This window comes from Gymnoscopelus microlampas (assembly GCF_963454915.1).
Source record: "Gymnoscopelus microlampas genome assembly, chromosome: 1".
Lineage (NCBI taxonomy): Eukaryota > Metazoa > Chordata > Actinopteri > Myctophiformes > Myctophidae > Gymnoscopelus > Gymnoscopelus microlampas.
Genome location: NC_139962.1, coordinates 16,579,151 through 16,597,657, shown reverse-complemented (window position 1 = coordinate 16,597,657; position 18,507 = coordinate 16,579,151). Strand labels below are relative to the sequence as shown.

The 18,507-nt window shown below is 43.3% G+C and overlaps 1 protein-coding gene across 1 annotated transcript in view; it reads left to right on the top strand.

Moving 5' to 3' along the window:
- The window catches only part of LOC311048638 (interleukin-18 receptor 1-like), an 18,981-nt gene extending 1,204 nt beyond the window's left edge, over positions 1–17,777 (top strand). Inside the window, exons 2-10 of the mRNA XM_084061901.1 lie at positions 11,897–12,149; positions 12,451–12,634; positions 12,755–12,908; positions 13,126–13,188; positions 13,284–13,401; positions 13,552–13,706; positions 14,931–15,095; positions 15,592–15,744; positions 15,965–17,777. Coding sequence (XP_083918027.1) covers positions 11,897–12,149; positions 12,451–12,634; positions 12,755–12,908; positions 13,126–13,188; positions 13,284–13,401; positions 13,552–13,706; positions 14,931–15,095; positions 15,592–15,744; positions 15,965–16,317 — 1,598 coding nt within the window. The 3' untranslated portion in view covers positions 16,318–17,777. The remainder of the gene's footprint in view (positions 1–11,896; positions 12,150–12,450; positions 12,635–12,754; positions 12,909–13,125; positions 13,189–13,283; positions 13,402–13,551; positions 13,707–14,930; positions 15,096–15,591; positions 15,745–15,964) is intronic.
- The last annotated feature ends 730 nt before the right edge of the window (positions 17,778–18,507 follow it).

Here is an 18,507-nt window from a genome sequence, read left to right as displayed (position 1 = left end):
TTTATACCAGTAACCTGTAAACTGATCGTATGACATTCTATAGTAGTTGTGTATAACTGTCTGTCTCTTATATGTCACCATGATTTGTGTGCGTGGGGAACTCATTTGAAACAAGCTCAGTGCTTTTATGAGTCTTCCAGTTTAGTAGACCTCGTATTGTGAATTTGTACTTCCATGTACTGTTGTTCTCATGTCTTACTAAATAAAGTACATCAATCAATCAATCAATCAATCCGTGTGTCCACCAAGCTAACATTGGTCAAGCTTCACGTGACACGTGACAATATGTTGAAAGGGTGTGCTTTGATTGGCTAGCGAGACGCATGATGAAATAGAAACCTATAAATAGGTGTGTCACTTCCAAAGACTATTTATGTCTTTGGAAGTGAGGTAAGACACACCTATCCATCAGCCAAGCTAACATTGGTCAAGTGACACGTGACAATGTAATATTGACAGGATTAATGGAGAGTATCTTTTCCTCTCCGTCCGTCTCTGTATATGTCCGTCTGAGAACACCCAACATTGGTCAAGCTGCATGTGATATCACAATATGTTATTTAAATAGGTAAGACCGGATCAATCAGGAACAGTACTTTCCCAGTACAAATTACCCGACCGTGCGTGTGTGTCCGTCTGAGAACACCTAACATTGGTCAAGTTTCATGTGACATCACAATATGTAATATAAATAGCTTAGACAGGATCAATTAGGAACAGTACTTTCCAGTACAAACTGAGAGTGATTTCCTTCGGTTAAAATAGCACGGGTCCGCTGACGGGTCCGCTGACTCAAGTCCTCCTGACACCTCAGGAGGACTTGAGTACCTGATAACTGCCACACTACGGCTCCCATGAACTCTCTAGACCTGATGGTCAATGGGCAGGCCAGCACATGCCCAACACTATTTTTTTTACTTTCCCTTTTTACTACTGGCTATTATTTTCTAGTTTTAGTATTTATTTATTTAGATATTTGATATTAATTTTATCAGACACGCCCCTTCCTATCCACAGGTTTCCTAGGGCGTTGTGGGCATCACTTCCTGTCGATTTGATCCAATGAAATCCAATGATATCCAATGAAATCGACAAGTGATGCCCAAACTTGTGGATACAAACCCATTGTAACTAAGGACCCTCCCTAAACTTATTAGCCATATTTTACTATTTTGAAAAACATTTTAAAATAGTTCAACTAGACTATCTACATCGACACGTTGTGAGCTTGTAGATCGGCTATTTGAACTATTTTAAAATGTTTTTCGAAAAAGTAAAAAATGCAAAAACGTTTAGTTTAGGGTTAAAGGGTAAGGCGAAAACACCCGTACTTGGTTATTTTTTCAAATACTTTTATTGCAATTACATTTCATGTTGCAGCACACATATTACATCTTCTTGCAATTGTTTTGTTTTTATACACCCAGTGTTACAAACTAAATTAAAATGCAGTAAACAAAAACCATAATTACACAAATCTAAGTCTGACATGATGAGTCCATATATCTATATCCATTATCAATGTGTGTCATCTGACTTTCACAAACAGAAAGAAACAAAGCAAAATGGTCAGGGGCCACTTGCACCACCTCACACTAAGTTCAAACTTAGCCTAGTTATAGCTTAAACACATTCAATCCGGGAAAGTATCTCTGTCATTTTAGATTTCTTTGGCTATTCAAAAATAGCAGATCTACAAGCTCATAGCGCGGCACCGAGTGCCGCGCTATGAGCTTGTGGATCTGCTATTTTTTGAAAAATCGTGAAAATGAGTGCAAATCTTTGAATATATATTAAAAAAATATAAATATATATTTAAAGATTTGCACAAATTTTCACATAAAAAACAAAAAATAGCAGATCTACAAGTGCCGCGCTATGAGCTTGTATATCTGCTATTTTTGAATAGCCAAAGAAATCTAAAAATGACAGATACTTTCCCGGCTAAATGGGTAAAATGGCCTTTTTAAAATCCATTTAAGCTATAACTAGGCTAAGTTTGAACTTAGTGTGAGGTGGTGCAACTGGCCTCTGGAGAGAAGCAAACCACGCCTACTCAGGAGACCATTTGTAGGATTTTTGTACCATTTCGCCTCTAGTGGCTCCAATTGCGATCGTGTATCTTCCTATATTAACAATCTTTGTTTAGGAGTATGCGCTGGGTGAGCAACTCAATGCAAGTGGATGGGCGGGGATTTCCGGTGCCCTCTCTATTATATTTTAACTCTATGGTATATATAGGAAGGGGCGTGTTTGATGAAATGAATATCAAATATCTAATTACTGAATCAAGCAACTTAAAAACTGTCTTGGGTGCTCACAAAAGCCTGAGTAGACGTTAACCTAAAATGAACCCAAACATGTTTGTAAAGTGAAATATCCCTTGAATTAGGCCTAGGCCTTTTGGGCATAATTAGAATGAAGACTCACAAATCAGTTTTATTTACACAAATCTTCATACTTTGGAAGTAGGAGGTATATTATTTCATTATTCTTTGTTGTTCACCTAATTCAGGGGCTGAAAAATGTGTGCACTCTTTACACTACCAACATTCTTATCTTACCACAGTGCATACTGGCTAGCCGCAAGCAACTCTTAGATGCTATTTCTAATATCTGGCATCTAGAGTTACAATACCAACGTATGTTTACGTATGTAAACACGGTTTTATGAATGAAAAGTGAACCTGTAACCATGTGACAACTACCCTCGGATCAGGAGCATTATACCAAATTAATCACACCTGTGGGTGCGACGACACCCTATAAGTGCGTCACGCACCCACACACTCTCCCTCTTTCTACCGACTGGGAAGGCATGACAGGGCCAGCCTTCACCGCCGAGTGACAATGAAGGGTTACAGGTTCACTTTTCATTCATAAAACCGTGTTTACATACGTAAACATACGTTTTATTTAATTTCAAGTGAACCTGTAACCATGTGACAACATGGGTACATAGTACAGTATACCAAATTAGTCATGAGGAGAGTGAAGTGGCCAAACCTACAAGTCAAAAGCCATACAGGAGGAGTAAACCTCATCACAGTAATACAGCAGAACACAACCAATTGAGTTCAAGCATTTTATTTTAACTGAAACACATGTGAACACATACTTTTTCAGGTTAATACCAATAAACTGAAGTGTTCCAATCAAGGAAAGCAACATTCTGGAGCGCAAACCCAGGGTGCCCATATTTAACTGCAAACAAAATAAACTCAGGTGAAGGTAGATTGGCACTCCAGCCAATCCCACCACCGCATCTACATCAAGCGTGCCCAAACGCCGCCTCTCAAGGGCCACACATGAAGCCTCATCATCTGAGGCTTGGGGTGCCATATCCTGCCCTGCACCTGGGACAGCAAGTCAGGTCTGACTGGAAGACACCATGGCTGGCCCTCCAGCATCTCGTAGATCTCTCCCATCCATGGTCTCTGTGGCCAATTTGGCGCCACCAATAATACCTGGGCGCGCAGCAACCTCACCACCCTGAGGAAAGCCGGCAGGAGAGGAAGTGGGGGAAAAGCATACAGCCTCTGCTGTGGCCATGAAAGGCTCAGAGCATCTATCCCCAGTGGTCCTGGTGGTCCATGCATTGATGACCAGAGAGGACAGTGAGTGTTCTCTTCCGTGGCAAAGAGGTCTACTTCTGCCCGACCAAAGTGAAACCATATCTGGTTCACTACCTGGGGGTGCAAGCGCCACTCGCCGGGGTGGGGACCTCCCCTCGACAGCAGATCTGCCGCTACATTCCGGGGTCCCGGAAGATAGAAAGCCCTCAGGGTCACACCATTGGACTGTGCCCACAGGAGCAACTGGTGCACTCTTGCATGCAGAGATGGGGACCTCAGGCCACCCTGGCGGTTGATGTAACACACCACGGCTGTGTTGTCTGTCCTTATCATGACTTGCTTCCCCGACACAAGTGGGAGGAAGTGTCTCAGAGCCAGGCGAACCGCCTCCATCTCGAGGAGGTTTACATGCCACCCCTGCTGTACAGGAGGCCAACGACCCCGAACAGACCTGCCCTCCATGACTGCGCCCCAGCCTGTGCCAGAGGCGTCGGTCGTTATGGTCATCCTGGAGCCACCCTGGCCCAGGGAAACGCCTATGTGGATGGCCTGGGATCGCCTCCACCATGTGAGGACCTTGAGGCCACCGCGGGACAGGGTAATAACCCTCGACTTGTCCCTGGGCAGACAGAACTTGTGGCGTCCAAACCAATATTGGAGCGGACGCGTGTGCAACAGGCCCATTGGTACAACCTGGGCAGCTGCTGCAAAGAGGCCCAATAGCCGTTGACACTGCATCACGGACACCGACCTGCGTGACAAGCAGTCTGTGATGCAATTCCTGATTGTCATCTTCCTTTTTTGTGTCAGGCATGCTTTCATGGTGACAGAATCCAGAAGAAGTCCCAAGTACTCAACTGACTGAGCTGGGACTAAGCTGCTCTTTTCTGCATTCAGATGCAGCCCGAGCGAAACCAGATGTGCCAACACAACCTCTGTGTGGCTCCGTGCCAGGCTCTCTGATGGTGCACACACCAGCCAGTCATCGAGATAGTTCAACACCCGAATGCCCCTCCGCCGCAGGGGGATCAGCGCAGCATCCATGCATTTTGTAAACGTTCGGGGTGACAGGGACAGACCGAACGGGAGGACGTTGTATTCGAAAGCCCTCCCCTGAAAGGCAAACCTGAGAAATTGCCTGTGAACCGGCCTGATTGGAATGTGAAAATAAGCATCGCGAAGGTCCACTGTCGTGAACCAATCGCCTGCCCTTATGGCTTGAAACACAGTTCTCAACCTGAGCATTCGAAAGGGAAGCACCTTGAGGAACTTGTTCAGTTGCCTCAAATCCAGAATTGGGCGAAAGCCTCCGGTCCGCTTGGGGACAAGGAAGTAGCTGGAATAAAACCCCTGTCTCATTTCTCCCGGAGAGAGAAGCCTTATAGCACCTTTCCCCAGCAAGGCAGAAACCTCTTTGGCCAGAGCGGCAGAACGAGACTGGTCTCTCACTTTTGTCTCCAAAACTCCTCGAAAACGAGGGGGGGCGGTCCCTGAATTGCAGACGGTACCCAAACTCCAGAGTACCGATCACCCACGGACAAGTGGTACACTGACGCCAAGCGCTGAGGTTGGCGCTGGAAAACACGGTGCCAGACAACTTGCACCGAAAGGGGCGCTGGTGGGGCTTGGCAGATCCACCCATGGTGCGCTCTCGAGATCGAGGCTGGAAACGCAGAGGATCCCGCCCCTGCCGAGAGGAGCTCCGTTCTGAAGAACGAGGCTGCCAGAAGCTCCTTCGCCTTTCTGGCTTAGGCTGGAGCATGGCCCGAGTGCGCTGCCTGACCTTCCGGGCCTCATTCAGCGCAGCATCTGCTGCAGGCCCGAACACTTCCCCAGGTGTTATTGAGGCCTCCATGACAGCAAGTGTATTTGTGTTCGCCAGTCTAGAGGCCATGGCTGTAGACTGATAAGCCTTCACCACCAACTAGGGTTTAACATTTTCCGGGAAATATCTAATTTTAATTCCCGGGAATTTTCAGACCTTTTCCCGGGCTTCCCGGGAATTCCTGTTAAAGGGTAAAAAAAAAAAAGTGCCCACTATTAAATGCATTTATATACTTAAATAGCCAATTTTACATCGAGGTGCCCAAATGTCCCTATTGTGTCCAGTGTCCACCTATGAACTTGCACTAATAATGACTTAAGTTGATTTTTTAAATCAAATAAATATAATATATAAATATAATATAGTGCCCTGGCGGAGATCTGCCCTGTTGCGCAAGCAGCGGGTGAAGACGATTAACTTAAACGAGGAGCTGCGCTGTGCAGCCAAAACGCACTCAAACAATGTCAAACTCTAGCTGCTGAAATAAACGTTCCATTTGTATCATTATTGACAAGAGAACAGAACATGGATGTTGTTTGCAAAATGATTATTTATTTATTGTCCATCAGAGCGCCGGTGAGGTCACAGCTTATCTCTACTTTTGTAGGATATTGATTTGATAGCCTAAACTTGTAATTTGTTTGCAGTTATTAATTTATATTAGGCTAGGCTACTTGCTGGATATTAAGACTCCATTTTGGGATGTCGGCTGTATGTTGTCAAATGTATTAATCTATATTTTGTTGTTGATCAAATGTCGGGTTTTGTAGTGTGATTTTGATGTGCACGCGCTGCCGCCCGCTGCCACTGACAATCAATGAGACAGACAGCTGTTGTGCAGTTCACTTGTTGGGTAGTTAGTAAATGGTAGTTTGAACGTTCTAAAATGCAAGTGTAGGTAGGGTAGGCTACATTAATGATGATAAAACAATCGGACCACATCGGTCTAATAGCCTACTTTCGCTCTCTCTCTCCCTCTCTCTCTCTCTCTCTTGCTCTCTCTCCAGCTCTCCCGTCTCTCTATCAAAAGCATTGCTTGGCTTGCGCGCATTTTAAGCTGGAATATAGGCTTGAAAAAAAAAACCTACCCACTGTTTATGCAGCGTTTCACTTGATGTTGAATATCAACTAGTCAACTGGTGTCTACCGTATTGACAGCAGAGGAAACGTTGAAATCAGCGTGCGCAGGGCAGACAGGGGGCATCACGGCCACTTGTGTTTTAATTTGTTCATTACTGTTACATTCAGTGCGTCACATATTGGTTCACAACGGGACGATGGGACCCTGCCCTGGTCGGCAACGCGGCAAGTAACTTGGCTAATTATAATAGTAATTCCTCCGCGCTGTAGATAGGCCTTTCTACTAATTAGTATTCATTTCTAACAAAAAAAAAGAAAAAACGGGATCCCGGGAACCGGAGTCAGTTCCCGGGACGGTAAATAACCTCGGGATTCCCGGGATTCCCGTATCCCGGGAATCCCGGTGTTAAACCCTACCACCAACCCATCAGTGGACCGGCACTTTTTATTTGGGTGACGGGCAGCCCTATTGCCTGTGGCTGGAGCCCCAGCCAACAGAGCAAAAGTTGGGCCCACTCTGGCTATGCCATCTAGGCCATGCTCTGCCGCACCATTCAGGGTGCTGAGCGTAGAACGGGGTGCAGCAGCCTCCCTGGGTCGTGCCCACGACCTTTGCGCGCTGTGGCGCTGTTGTGCAGCCATACATTCAATGGTCTTACGCATATCCTCCAAGTGCCTCTGCATGAGGTCTTCTCTTGGGTCACAGATGCGGCCTTGTTCGGTCCGCTTCCGCTTCTCACCGGCCTTCCGTCCTACGGCTGGAGCATCCGAAACGTGAGGAACCGGATCCTGGCCAGGTGGCACACCATCCTCTGGGCCATTGTCCCGCTCATCACTTCCCTGATACTCCATATGGCAGGGAAAAGCCAATATGTCTCTCACCAAATAGTCTGGAGAAACACACATGCACACATAGCACACACATGCATGCATGTAACATGAAATAATGCAAGCCCAATTTAAGGGCGGACAGAATTGCTGTTTTATAACAATGAAATCAAAACAACCCTCCAAACAATGCAAAGCCTGATTGCAACAACACTCCGGAGGCATAGGTGGCGACAGCGCACTGTCCAAGATGCGGGTGGCCCAACAATACCACCGGAGAAAAACGGCCGTAGCCGACAGTGTAAACAGCAGTGCTAGGCTACACAAGCCTGCTCCATTGTTGTGGAGTGCTGCCAGTAGGCTATGCTTGCAGGAGTAAAAATGTAACACACTTACCAAAATAGGAATGTGAGTATCCCTCACGCGCAACGAGCGCACAACTGCTACCAAACTGGAACGTGAGGAACGTGTATTGCACGCAACAAACACAATTGTCACCTGCAACAACAACACAGATGAATAATAGCCCCACGGCACGCCAAGGGGGTACCTCAACGGCAGCCCAGAGTAGGCATCCAGTACCGTGAGAATCAAATTCAAATTACACATGCAGCATTTAACATGCAAGCCCAATTCAAGGGCGGATTAAAGTGCTGCGTTATGACAGAGGATGAGACAACCTCACGGCACGCCAAGGGGGTGCCACATAAAGGCAGCCCAGAGTAGGCATCCAGCACCGTGAGGAATTAAAGTCAAATCACAAGCTGGTATAAGCTCTTACCGACCAGGAGGAAGAAAGAGGGAGAGTGTGTGGGTGCGTGACGCACTTATAGGGTGTCGTCGCACCCACAGGTGTGATTAATTTGGTATAATGCTCCTGATCCGAGGGTAGTTGTCACATGGTTACAGGTTCACTTGAAATGAAATAAAACCCTTGACAGCCCATTCATCCAAACAGAAAAGTCTGATCTGATTTTATTAAATTACTCACCAACATCGCAGCTGTACGGAAAGCTTGGGTTATCCTCTTTGTATCTGCCAAGTTTTTGTTTCATAACAATCCACATATAGACATGTTATGAGCTACTTTCTGTCAGTAAATTCTGTGCAGGTGATAAGTGTTGGAGTTTGGAAGCGCTCGTTGGAAATCACTCAACGGTCTTGCGTACCACCTGTTTCGAAATTGCACATAATGCAGAAGGCAGCAGGACTTTGCGTTATTGAAAACGAGTGCTTCCAACACTTAACACCTGCACAGAATTTATTGACAGAAAGTAGCTCGTAACATGTCTATGGTGGATTTTTATGAAACAAAAACTTCGCAGATACAAAGAGGATAATCCAAGCTTTCCGTACAGCTGCAAGGTTTGATGAGTTTAATGTTGTTTAATACAATCAGATAGGAGTTTTCTGTTTGGATGTATGGTATTTCAACTGTAGATGCCAGATATTAAAAATAGCATCTAAGAGTTGCTTGCGGCTACATACTGCCTACCAACACAGGAGCCCATAGTGTTACATATTGCTAGTGTTAAGAGTGTTGTTGGTGTTACTGATAAAGTTAAGAGAGTTGTTCATGTCAAGTATTGATTGTGTTAAGAAATGTGATGTTTTTTTTCAAGTATTGGTGTTGTCAATGTTGGTAGTATGTAACAGAGAGGTCCTCTGTTACTTGTCATTTGCACATGTACATTGTAACCTTTATTTATGGATGGATTGATTGCATAGCATATGGTCACTTTAGTATTTGCACTGCATAATTTGCACATTGTAGTTTGCACAGAAAGGAATGCAGTCATTTTATTGTTGATTACATTTAACTGAACATTTGAGTTGTGTCCTGTCCAGCGGAGCTGGCCACTCAGCTATCTAGTCCACCTATGGAGACAACATGTTTGGTGATATCTGGCAAGTGCAATTGGTGTAATATGAGTGCAATAGAGACTAAGTGGAATGTGTGAGAGGTGCAATATGGGTAATGCTGAGTAATGATTGAAAGCTTAACATGTACCAAAGTGGGCTGTTCTGTTTGCCAGTGTAATTGGGCTGGACCAAGTCAGAAGGGCAGAGGGGGGTTGTAATGTGTATTTGGAATTGTGAGGGATCTTGTGTAAGGTTGTAGTATGAGAATCATAGTAGTGTAGTTCATGGAGTTTTAAGATATTTTATGAGTTAATGTTATATGTATTTATTTCTGTATTTATATATTTCTGTATTTGTATATCTGTTGATTTACCCCTTGACATGGTGGAGTCCTAATTGCCTCAGCTGCTCCAGCTGAGTATAAAAGGCTGCCAGTAACAAGCCTGTTCAGTTAGAGGTAGAATGAGAGCCAGGCAACACCATGTCTGTCACCTGTGGTGGAGCTCCTGTATTGTCCTGTGTAAATTTGATGTTGGTGAATAAACACACCTTTTGGTTGCACTTTACAAACGCCTCTGTACTGCTTCCAGCCGCAAAAGGGCCCGTTCTCACATAGTATTAAGAGTGTTGGTTATGTTAAGTAGTATTGGTGGTGTTATATTTGGTAGTATTAACAGTGTTGTTAGTGTTACAAGAGTTGGAACTTGTTGGGTAAACAGGTGGTTGTTACTAACGACCACAGTGGTTACTATGTTAAAACATTAAAAGGATCCCTGGCTATTGTGGCTAATAAGCCAAATATGCCTTAATACATTATAATTGCCCTCTATATCTAAAAATAAAAACACCTAAAATATGTTATTTATTTTAGAAATAGTTCATATATATATTTTTTTTTTCTTCTAAATTTAGAGTAGCCAATCATTTTTTACACAACCTCGGCGGTGGTGGGACTTTACGACTGCGCCACCCGAGCACCAAATACTTATCTTTTACGGGGACACCCGTCTCAGATTGATGATGTAATTTGTCCATGTGTGGTCCAGCCCTATGGGATGTATGGAATGCATATGCTAATAAAACATGTAAAAAAAAAAAAAAAAAAAAAAAAAAAATATATATATATATATATATATATATATATATATATATATATATATATATATATATATATATATATATATATATATATATATATATATATATATATATTTTTTTTATCCCACAATTTTGTAACCCTTTTTCACCCGAAGCCAATTTTCTAAGTGATCCTGGGTGCTACACTCCCCCCACCAGCCTAGGGAGCCCAAGGCCGAGCTCAGTTCCAACGAGTTCCCTTCCCCTCCATCAGGCGCCCCGGCTGTCATGGGGGAGGCGGTATAGCGACCAGGATTAGTACATGTTTTTGTGAGGGTATTAACTACCCTAGGAGACACGGGGAGAACATGCGAACTCCACACAGAGTAGGCCCTTTCGCCAACCCTACTCAGGGTATGGGCGCTGATGGAGAGGAGAAGACACACCCCCAGCTCCCACAGCGTCCCCGGCGGGAATCAAACCCAGGACCTTCTAGCTGTGAGGCGACAGCGCTACCGACAACCGTGCCCCCTAAAATATTGTTTTGATGTTCAAATTAACCGTAGGGCGTTGTACCCCTTGAGTAAAAGATGAAAGTATTTCTAAAATAAATGTACAAATAAATACAATATTTAAGGTGTTTTGAATTTGACATTTTCAGTTATAGAGGGCAATTATAATGTATTAAGGCATAATTGGCTTATTATCCAGGGATCCTATTAAGAAATAGTATTTTGAGTGCACTGTGCCTTTAAGAAAATGACCTAGTTTCACACTTTGGGGAAAAGCGGCAGGTGCAGTTATTTAGTGGACAGTTAGAGTGTGGAGGAACATGGGTCTGAACAACAAATGGTCATAACGCAAAGAATTATAAATTGCTCAGCTTCTAATAGACCAATTATTTGTTTACTAACATTGAGCCTGGACGCACAGGTGATTGTTTCACGCAATCAATTCCCAACCTGTTTCGGGGTGCACTGGTTTCAGCACACCCCAACCCCCTCTTGTGTGTGTTGGCTAGTGAGACGCGTCCTAACGAGACCTGATATAATGGGTTTCGTTGCGCGCATACTGGCTGCACGCAGCCAGTATGACGTCGTCTGTTAAGGGGTCTATTAAATAGATTAAACCATAAAGACCTAGCCTGATTATCAGCCTGAAGCTGCATGGAGCTTCAGTCTGACGTTGGCTCCAGTGTAGTCGATTTACACGGGGGAGGGGATTAGAATTTCCCTAAACCAATCACAAGAGATCCATGAATTCGCCTACATCTGACGTCATCGCACAGCTTGTTTTAGCAGATATTCGCTGATTGGCTTGTCGTTAGACCCACCCCCACCTCCGACTCTGATTTGACAGGTTTTTTTCTACTGTGAAAATCCGCTCACATTATGACACCAGACCAAGAGGAGCAGTCCACTCAGAGAGTGGGCGGGGTCTATGGTTTGGAACCAGGCTACTAAAGACCCCTATCATGAACATAACATCCAGTCATACCTCCCACAGTTTCCTCATGTCGTGCACCATCTGAGCACACTTTTTTATTTGTATCTGCACCAATGTCACCTCGTCAAATTCCTGTGCAAAATGTGTACTTGGTGAATAAAGTGCTGCTAATGCTGAATCAAATGAATTTGTCTCAAATCAGTTGCAGATGTAAGGAAAAGCGTGGCCGAAAATAATGTGGCCGAGGGTAACATGGGGGTGCTTGAGTGCCCTTTCCAAGCACTCCCTGATACTGAACTGAACTGGACTTATCCCACTGTCCAGGATGGGATGGATCAGCCCAATAAGCAGAATCTTACTGGAAACATGAAAATTGCTCCGTTGACCCATGGGAAGTACCTGATTGTTCTGAATGCTTCAACTTTTCAACAGGGGGACTACTCATGTTCTCTGGGGTAATGCTGCCATTTACAGTACTTCTGTATATTTAATTAAAATATGCAATCTCAATCTTATATTAGTAAATGCTATTAAATATTTGTATATTAAATTGATGGCAGGAGTTTGGATGAGATTGTCAGAGTTTACATTCTCAAACCACTATGTTTTAAAACTTTACCCATATCGCAGGCAGCCTGCAGACAGGTTCATAGCAGCACCACAGCTTTAGTCGAGTAGAATCCTCAGTGTTAATTTTAACACTTAACATTAAGAGCAGTGGAATCTTCATTTAGGCCTTGTCTTTCTTTATAACAGGAATGACTCGATCCGTACCTGGCGTTTGACTGTATGCTCAGCACTGTTACAGACTCGTCATCCTTGTCTAGAGGGAACCTATTACCCTCAAACATGTTATCCAGGATCCTCCTGCAAATTGATATGCCCAGCTGATTTAAATATCCCTGGACTAAGCAACACAAACACTTTGCAGTGGCACAAGGTATTGCGTATAAGACGCTTTAGTGAAAGAAATATACTGTAACAGCATGCAATACACGAATCACTGCGTTTTATTTTATTTTATGTCACTAATACTTTCTTTTATTTTGTTTTTTTGTAGGAAAATGAGTTGCTGCAATATTCATTTCACACTTACTACTTCAGAGACGTTGATGAGAAGGACCGTGGTTTGTTCACTTGCACCAGGTCTTACCTGTATGATGGACAGCTGTATAACAGGACCCATACATTTGATGTCTCTGTCTACATTGAGAGTGAGATTTACATTTATTTTCTTTCTTTTTTAATTGTGAAATTGTACATACTGTATAGTTGTATATTATATTATATTATATTATATCATATCATGTCATGTCATGTCATGTCATGTCATGTCATGTCATGTCATATTATATATTTTCTAGACAGTAAAAAAAGAAATATTTAAAAGAATTTCTGAAACAGTTTATTTTCCCTCTTTATGTTGCACAGAAATACCAGAACTTCCAACTATTATCGAGCCTCAAGCAGGGCAGGTATTTGAGGTAGATTTAGGTAAGCCTCAGCATGTCCATTTGAAGACATTTGATTGCGTGTTGAAGATTACTCTTTAAATATAAAGTATAACATGTGGAAACTTCTTTCTCTAGACTCAAAGCTGGTGATTCATTGCAAAGCTGTCTGGGTTGATGATTTTGATGAATTACACTGGATGACAAATGGATCATTTGTGGATGATAACAGCAGCCTATCAGTGTACCTTAAAGTGTAAGCCCCTCTCTCTCACTCGCACACACACACACACACACACACACACACACACACACACACACACACACACACACACACACACACACACACACACACACACGCTCTAACTAATTACAAATGAAAATTCTCCTCTCCTCTCTCCTCCAGAGAGAAAGATGATGTACTGCTAAATATGACAGCATCTCTAATCTTCATGAAAGTGTCAGAGGAGCACCTGTCAAACCCTTACAGCTGTATACTGGATACAACCGCTGACTTGACCGCTGACAAGAAAAATGTCACCATCTCACTGACCAGAAAGGGTATGTCAACCTTGAGAGTTGGCCTGTACTGCTAATGTAGTTGTATGCAACGTAGGTTCAGGAGTGGAGACCACCCTCTGCTTATCACAGCCACTCCCCGTCCTCAATCGCTTCCCTGTCTACCACATCTACCTTCACTCATTAGCCACTCCCCATTCATAATCACCCCTATCCACTTCTGCCTTTCATTGCTTTCAAGTTCGTCCTCCTCCACCCCAACCTCCTCCTTCCCCCTCGATTCTCGCTCTTCTCCCTTCTGTCTCTACTTCTCTAGGAATCCAGGGGGGACAGTGACGGAGCCTAGACGACCGACCGCTCCCCGAGTAGAGCGGTGCCATGTCATTGTTCCGACGGCTTATTGCTCCGACGGCTCATTGTTCCGACGGTTACTATACTAACCCTATACCTAACCCTAACCCTAACCTTAACCGCACGCGGAAGCCACGTAGTCGGAGTCATGGGATGTCGGACTTATGTGCAGTCCCCAGTAGAGCAACGATGGCCGTCAGCTCCCGAGACGACTCCCCAACAAGCCCTCAGTGTCACCCCACCTCGGGTTCCTCATCCCGTTTCGTTTCAATAAGTCGTTAAACTTAAGTAGAGGTGTGGTCTCTTACTAGTGAACAGACAATTAGACTAACACAAAGCTAAATAATTGCTTTTAATGGTGTGGCTCTGTAGGAAGCGAGCCGTCTACAAATGGATCTGTCTGTATGTCTGTGCGGGTTTAATCTCACAAACTGAAACACGATGGACGTCACAGACTGGCCACATGAGGTCTGAGGTCCACATCAGACCCTGTCTTGTTTTCATGCACGAAGTCCATGAATGTTTACATACTGTAAAGATATCGTTGCTGTCGGGCATAAACCTCTTATCTCCATATTCTAACTTTTTGGGTTTGTTCGTGAATTAATGCCCTAGGGCCTACTTGATCATACCGCAGCATCGCACAAAAACATCAAAAGTAGCAGATCCACAAGCTTGAAACGCGGCGCTAAGCAACACATTTTGAACTTATAGATCTGCTACTTTTGCAACTTTTGAATTTGAATCCTGAAAAGTAACAATTTTGGACATATGAGGTTTCCACCCGACAGAGACGTTATATTTGTAGTGACCACTTCTTTCACAACATCCACAGACACAACCAACATCAATAGTGAGAGGTCTGTGTTGTATTGCGGTCTAATTTATGAAATGCTTCTCCATTATCTCCCACAGCTCGTTCTCGCATCTTGTTTCTGCTTCAGGTCCTCGTACCCATCATCGTAGTAATTGGTGTGGTGTGGTGTGGTGGTGTGGTGTCAACGGTCCTTTATGTGAAGCTGAGAGTTGACATCACTCTGTTTCTGCGGGACACAGTTAGTTGCTATAGCAACTCCCCAGGTGGGAATTCTTCTAGTTATTTGCTAATCCATCACCAGGGGTGATGGATTACAGACCCGATATGGGGGTCTGTAACTCTGAGAGTGAACAGATGGAGAACACATTTAAATAATCTGTTCTGTGGGAATGTGAAGCAGGGCTTTGCTGAAAAAGAGCACACAGCCAACCTCCCTGGTTTAATGACCTTTAAAAAAAAAAATCTTTGGGACCCCAATCTATACTGTACAATTCTCAGTGTTAATTTAATGGACCCATAAAGGGTCCATTTGTACACTCTCAGAGTTACAGACCTGTAAGGGTCCATTTGGACCCCTTGGTGGTCCCCGGACCTAACATGGAGAATCAGTGTGCTAACTAATGAATTCTGTGCAACGGCTCTTTGCAGAGTTAAACTGCATGTGCAGCACAGTCATTCAGTGACCAACCGACCTACTGTAGAGGTGTGACTTCCTGTCCCAGGCATGCTTGGGTGTAACCACGGTTATTTTTGTTTCAGATGGAAAGATATATGATGCTTATATGATGTGTTACAAGAATGACACAGACATTGGATTCAGTGAGGAGGACAAGAGATGGCTAGAGAAGGTTTTGGAAGAAGAGTTTAGCTACAAACTCTGCCTCTATGATCGTGATGTCCTACCAGGGGAAGGTATGTATCCTGCTCCTCAGAAAGATTTAGAAGTTAAGTAAATAGCTGATCTACAACCTCACAACACATTGTTGTTGTGAGCTTGTAGATAGGGACATTATATAGAGCCCTGGGGGACCAACTAAGTATATGGGGTTTAAGTGGTGACTCCTGAACAAAACTCTTTGAGAATTTAAAAAGGTAACATAACAAAGTGACCCCTTCAAACTGTTGCTTGCAGCTGTGGCAGAGTCCGTGTTGAACTGCATAGAACAGAGCCGCAGGGTGGTTCTGATTCCCACGTACCCAGATCCAGGTTCAGATTCTGGCTTACTGAGTGCCATCCATGCAGCCCTTGTGGAGCGGCAGACGCGCTTGGTTCTGATCCAGACAAAGGCCACAGCAGCCTTACAATCGGACCCTCAACCCCAGAGCTCTGTCCCAGAGGGCTTACGGCTACTTGCCAACGTTGGGCCTGCTGTCATCTGGAGAGGCACCAGCTCTCAAACCCTCTCCTCTTCTTTCTGGAAACATCTACGCTATCATCTACCTGCTCCACTGCAATTAAGCTATAATATGGTTAGTCTCGCATAGCCAGACAACTATTTCACAATCCCCGAATGCTATATAGAGTCTGGAACTACACCTCCCGAAGTTCGAGAGAGGAAGCTGGCACTTCCGTTAACGAAAATATATTTTAAAACATATTTACATTTTATTTTTTAATTTCCATTTCTGCTTAGCATCAAGCTATATATGCTTAGGTGATTTAGATTTATATTAGGATACATTTGCGCGACTGTAAAGACTAAACGGAAGTGGGTACATAATAAATAAATGTATTGTTATCATTTATATGGTTGAACCACTTGGCCAGTCCGTTGTGCAGAACACACGCTCATGCTGCTAATGTAGGTTTTTGGGGGGTTTTATGACCTCAATTACACCCAAAAAAAACGGAACTTTGAACATTCAGTGGATTTTCTGTGGTCTGGGGTTTTCTGAATAATTAGGCTGAAAAGTAATCTGTGATTAGCCCTTGGACAGTGAAGTCACAGGCCATTAATCCTGCCCACTCTCCTCCTCGCCCCTCCCCTCCCCTCCCCTATCCTCAATCATCACCTTTGGAGCAAAGGTGATGATTGACAGGCAAAATCCCTCAACAGCGACACCCGTAGGCAAAGATTTATTTTTTCATTGCAGTTGAAAAGGCTTTAGAAATCTGAGAGAAAAACACCTGCAATGGCTCACTAGAGTGGAATGTTCAGTTAAAACCTTTTATACACGTTTGAAGGACCATGACAAAGACTTTTAATGAGTTGTAAAACTGAATGTCATGAAAGCTTTAAGCTAACGTAACCTTTAAGTAATGTTTGCATGTTCACTTCAATAATAATAATAATTATTATTATTTTTAATGCTGCACCGAATATTATATTGCAACCTGCTCGTATTACTAATAATTGCAATTAGCAAATTGTTATGACTTAAGTCCGCAAGAAAATAATCAGAATGTTCCTATGATACCATCAGCAAAGTGCCAGGCTAAACGTGTTCCATCTGTAACATCCTTTTGCTCACAGCAGAACACATACGTTTTTTATTCTTTTTCTTTTTTTGAGGGCTTCAAATCTCCTGCACACTTGTACTTTGCACTATGTGTACTACTGTATATACTGTATATGTATACCCCAGTTGCTAAATTATTGTCCTATCATGTTCTGTACCCCCTCTCTTTATTGTTTTTAAAGTTTTTATTTTTTTACTCGTTTCGTTTTTAACTTGTATTATACAGTCATTGCACTGTCAGTGTATATTGTTAACATAGTCTGCAGAGTACCAACATTTCACTGCACATGTATATTTGTATGAATGAGTGAAAACCTTTGAATCTTTGAATCACTTGCAGTAATTAAGTCAATGTTTGATTTTACTTTTCTGTAATCACTCATTCATTGTTGGGCATTTGATTTCTGTCCTTGTTTTGTTTTAAGGCTGGAAACCCATTTAGTAAAAAAAAAAGATCTATCTTAAAAGATTAGTTTTAAGGTAAAAGGAGGAATATAACTGTCACTGTCTAAATTAAAATGTTTCTGTGTTTTGCAATAACTGACTTGACCTTTTTGTGCTTCATAATCATATTGAGTATGGCAGAAACCATTTATCGCCCATACTTCCACTTTTTATGTATTTTCTTGAATGTATTCGCTATTTTATACTGTTTTGTATGACAGCGTTGTGCAAAAGCAGAACAAACTAGAAAAAGTGCTCCTCGGAGCACAGGTCTCCGCCAGGTCAGGTACGTTATTGTAGCCTCCTGGTGGCGCTATAATAGGCCAATGTGAAAGGGGTGTCATTTCTTCTTAGGCTTTTCACGGCAATCAGACACTGCATTCATGATTTGAGGCTTTTGTTCCAAAAATGTGTTTTGCTAAGATTAGACCTGCTGGTGGCGCTATAACAGGCCAATGTGAAAAGGGTGGCATTTATTCCTCGGCCTAGTGGGAATGTGCGTGTGAAATTTCACGGAAATCGCAAGCTGCATTCATGATTTGAGGCATTTTGTTCAAAACGGACCAATCCTGCAAACTTTGGAAGCCAACCTTAGCCAATGAGGATGGAATATGGAAAATCGGACAGATCCGTGTTGATCACATGACTATAGAGATAATGTGTACCGATTTGCATGTCGTTTGGATACAATCTGTAGGAGTAAATGGGATTTGGGGCAGAGGTTCTGAATTGGCATCCGGGGAGTGTGTGTGCACAATTTCGGAGCGAGTG